We start from the raw sequence: 4,054 nt of genomic DNA, 5'->3' as shown, positions 1-4,054 counted from the left end.
GTTCTAAACAAACTAAAAACTCTCTCACATTAGCTATCTATTTAGTACTTTGGAATATTAAATTTTAAGATAAGAGATTGTTCAAAAAGTTGATAAAATTGCTTTTGAAAAATTGTGGATAAATTAGAAAAGTTTGATTTGAATAGTAAAATCCGTGAGCTCTTTGCATCCTTTTTCCTCATCCACTTTTCTTTGGGAGCCATCTATTTATAGGTTATCTTTTGAGAAATATTGAAAGCTAGGGTTTAGTAAATAAATTCACCTTTATTTTCAAGATTATTTTTAAGAGATTATTATCGACACTTTAAAATAAACGTCGTGTATTTTTGCGTTGTAAATCGTAATGAGATTATCATTGTACTAAGGAGTGCGAGACAACTAGAACTGGTAATAGTTGAAGACAGGGAAATACAGAAGAAAAGGACAAAGTTTTGAGGACCCTTCTAGGTGCATCTTAAAATCGGGTCGTTTTATTTGATTGTGAGAGGCTAAAAGCCCAAAGTGCATGGACAAGTGGACCTTGGAATTGGAAGGGTTGTGAGGTACCACTCACCACATGCGCACTAGTGCTACAAGTGGGACTCTCTTTGGGTAGTTTTTTTTGGTGTTTTTTGGGGGGGGGGGGGGGGGGTCCCACAAGAAGACTCCAAATTAGCTGACAGTCACACCGATACGTATTATGATTGATTTACTTATGTCATTAAAATAAATGTAGTTTTTAATAGCATGAATCTATATCATATGAATTATGTCGTGTTTATTTTTATAACACATGAATTAGTAATTTTTAAATGCAATTAGTCCATTGTGGGACCCGATACAAGGTTAATCCTTGGAAGCCGCACATTTCTGCTAAAGGTAGTTAACCGTGGAAACAAAAAGAACAAAAGAAAGCAATTGAAGAACATGACTTCACCGACCTTATCAACCTTGTCCAATTACATTCAAATTCGCTCCCTCTTGCATGTTCTCTGCTGTTATAAATTTCTTTTTACAGAACCTGCTCCGAAAATGGATGATATTCGATGTTGGGGAAGGGAGGAATCAAATACGAAACTTGAGATATAATGGTTTTTGTTTTTGTCAATCAATAGATTTTGTTAGATTAGCTATTAGATTAATCACCGACGGAGTTCGAACCCACACCGTCATACAAGAGCTCAATTTCTTTCTACCATTGTAGTAATGACCACTTACGATATAATATTGAATGTTCTTAATTATTTGATATTGTAAAAAAGTAGAAATCAAACGTAGAGCATCGAATGTAAGGCTAAATGCTCTTAAAACTCAACTAAAAAATTAGAGAGCATGATTGAAGATGCTCTTACAATAATATTGTAGAAGTCTCAAATGTAAGGTTGAATGTTCTTTACTACATGAGCTACAAGTGGCTTACGATGATATTGTAGATACTAAATTGTAGAAGGGAGAATCGAATATAAAATCTCAGATATAAAGTTGAATGCTCTTAACCACTTAAATTGTTAGTTATTTACCATAACACTATAAAAGGGAGGAATCAAGCATAGAACCTTAACTACATAAGCGAAAGTTCTTGACGAACTACAGGTTCCTTACGAGGCTCTAATAGATGCATAGTGAATTTGAATACAGAAACATACAACCTTAGGTGTATGAGTGAATGTTCTTCCGTTAGGTGAGTTTGAGTATATAATTTGATTGGCGTTTGCTTAAATGAATTGATCGTGAAAATGACATGCATGAAGAGATAAAATTTGTAGTGTGATTAGGGCACTGGTGGCTTCCTATGAATTTCTTATGTATAACTTCTTTGACTAGTATAATAATAATATTCTGCGGCCGTGATCCTATATGCAAGACAATTTCATCTCTCTCTCTCTCTCTCTCTCTCTCTCTCTCTCTCTCTCTCTCTCTCTATAAATATGTCCCTAGCCTTTTACTTGTTCTCTACTACTAAACACCACATCCCTCTCACTCCTCTCATTCTTCTTACTCCTCTCATTTCATCCTTATAATCCTTTTAGCCGCACCACCTTTTCAGTCCCTCAGCAGACGCCAATGAGCAAGTTTAATGAAAAATTTCAGATTCTTATGTTTTCTCTGCTAGTTATTCTTCTCGTCCTTGCACCTTTGTTGTCCTCATCCCTAAGGACTCCTTACCTCTACATCATCACTAACCTCCTCATCATCGCCCTCGGAGCGCAAGCCGGCCTCCTCTCATCTTTTACCGAACCTAATTCAGACCATGACAAGAAGAGCGGCTCCGGCACCGGTTTTTCTTTTGCTCCCAAACCTGTGGTTCCCACGGAATTAGCCTCCTCCGACAAAAGGGTTGTTGCCCGTAACGATGAAAATCAAACGGTTGTTGCTCCGCAATATGCTGAAAAGAAGGCTAGGGTTGTTGAGAAATCCAAGTCTGAGAAGATTGTGGACACTGTGGAAGTGGAGAGTGTGAAGAAGTGTACTTCTATGCCTAGCCTCTTCTTCATAGGGGGAGGTGAGACTGATCATGGAGATTATGAGGTGATCGGGGGAAAGCGTTATGTGGAGGAAGAAGAAGAAAAAGTTTTGGGGGACCTTAGCGGGCAAGAGCTTTTTGCAAAAGCTGAGAACTTTATTGGCAACTTCTACAAGCAGCTGAAAATGCAGAGAGAAGACTCATGGAAGAATATTCATGAGTTTTATCGCATGCCTTCTAATAATTCTGCTAATAATTCTGCTGCAACTTTATAAATGTTATTATCGTATGTCATAATCTATGTCATTGGTTTTTGGGGATTATGATGGGTCAGAGGGAAACAATCCATGTAGTTGAAGTCATGTTTCTTCCTTAATTTCATTATTTGGGTTTGTACAGAACTACTGAAGTTACTAGTTTAGACATATTAAGAAAAAAAGAAAGAAAATATTGATGCATATAGAATTCCTTGTACTGAATCTCCATATATTCAACAAATGTTTAAATATTATTTTATTGGTAATGAGGGATGAAATTTTGTGTGTTTTATTAGATCCATACTGAAACATGTTATAAATTGATATCGAGTTTCTCTTCTTAATCTTGCCAGCTTAACATTTGCAGTTGTTGTGTCTAATACTCATCTGCAATCCAAGAACTGTTGACATCAGTGAAAAATTAATCAACCCTAGCTCCAGTACTGCCTAAAAAATTCAAATTACGATATTAAGGTGTTGTGGAGAAGGATGTCGGCAGAATCTAAAAGGTTATAACATACAAATAATATTTTCTTTATTAGAAGGTAATTAAGTTGATGCAGGGTAGAACCAAGGGTATCGAGGAGAGTGGAATAGATAACCTGGGATTCGCTCAATTAGGGGCAACGGAGCTTGCTCACGTCGCTAATCGTGTATTCACTCACACGACCAAGCCAAATGCTTGCTTTTAGAAGGAGAAACAACTCACTTCAAATGCACAAAGCAAATAATATTTTAATTCATTCAAGTTTAGCCCCAAAGGCTTTTGATACATCAATATTTAAAGGAACTCAAGATAAAGGAACATAAATATTCTACAACTTCCTAAGAAACTCTCTAAAAATGACTTAATAAGTTCCTATGTCATTAAAATACACAGCCTTATTATTCCAATGCATTATAGTGGTCTTCAAATTGTTTTCTTCAAGGTCTGCCTCTCGCATCATAAGTAGACATGTATGCAGTGACAAATCCAGAATTCTAATCTTGGGGGTGCTCTAGTATCAAATATCTAAGTTTTATTTAGATAGAAATTGTGCACGCACTGTGCAAATTTTTTTTAGAGAGGAAATTTGTCAAGCAGTAGGTGGGCCTATAGTCATTTGCATTCATGTCGACAAATGCTAAAGTAATTTGCCGAAGGATATCAAGATCCCATGTCGAGTGTCGTCAACACATTTTGCCAAATGTTGCTAAGATATTGCAAGAAGACAGTTTATCAAACACTTGATGGACACAAAATTATTTCGTATATCAGACATTCAAAGATTCCTAAAAGACCTTTACATGCGTTTTTCTCGATTTTTGGGGGGCTCCAGGAGCACCGGTTACCTATGTGGATCGGCTATGCATG

At 36.5% G+C, this 4,054-nt stretch overlaps 1 protein-coding gene across 1 annotated transcript; it reads left to right on the top strand.

Annotated features, from left to right (window-relative positions):
• The first annotated feature begins 1,902 nt into the window (after positions 1-1,902).
• On the top strand, positions 1,903-2,966 carry LOC148697842 (uncharacterized). The gene has a single exon (XM_088690850.1). It carries the CDS (start codon positions 2,044-2,046, stop codon positions 2,716-2,718), a length of 675 nt encoding a protein of 224 aa, XP_088546976.1. The 5' UTR covers positions 1,903-2,043; the 3' UTR covers positions 2,719-2,966.
• The last annotated feature ends 1,088 nt before the right edge of the window (positions 2,967-4,054 follow it).

Source organism: Pyrus communis, chromosome 3, assembly GCF_041283825.1.
Source record: "Pyrus communis isolate YQ-2024b chromosome 3, ASM4128382v1, whole genome shotgun sequence".
In the NCBI taxonomy this organism is placed as follows: domain Eukaryota; kingdom Viridiplantae; phylum Streptophyta; class Magnoliopsida; order Rosales; family Rosaceae; genus Pyrus; species Pyrus communis.
Note: the sequence above shows the minus strand (reverse complement) of the source record. Positions and strands in the feature narration are given on the sequence as shown.

What these genes read in the sequence shown, in the direction of transcription:
- LOC148697842 (XM_088690850.1), top strand. Translation starts at nt 2,044, where the DNA reads ATGAGCAAGTTTAATGAAAAATTTCAGATTCTTATGTTTTCTCTGCTA.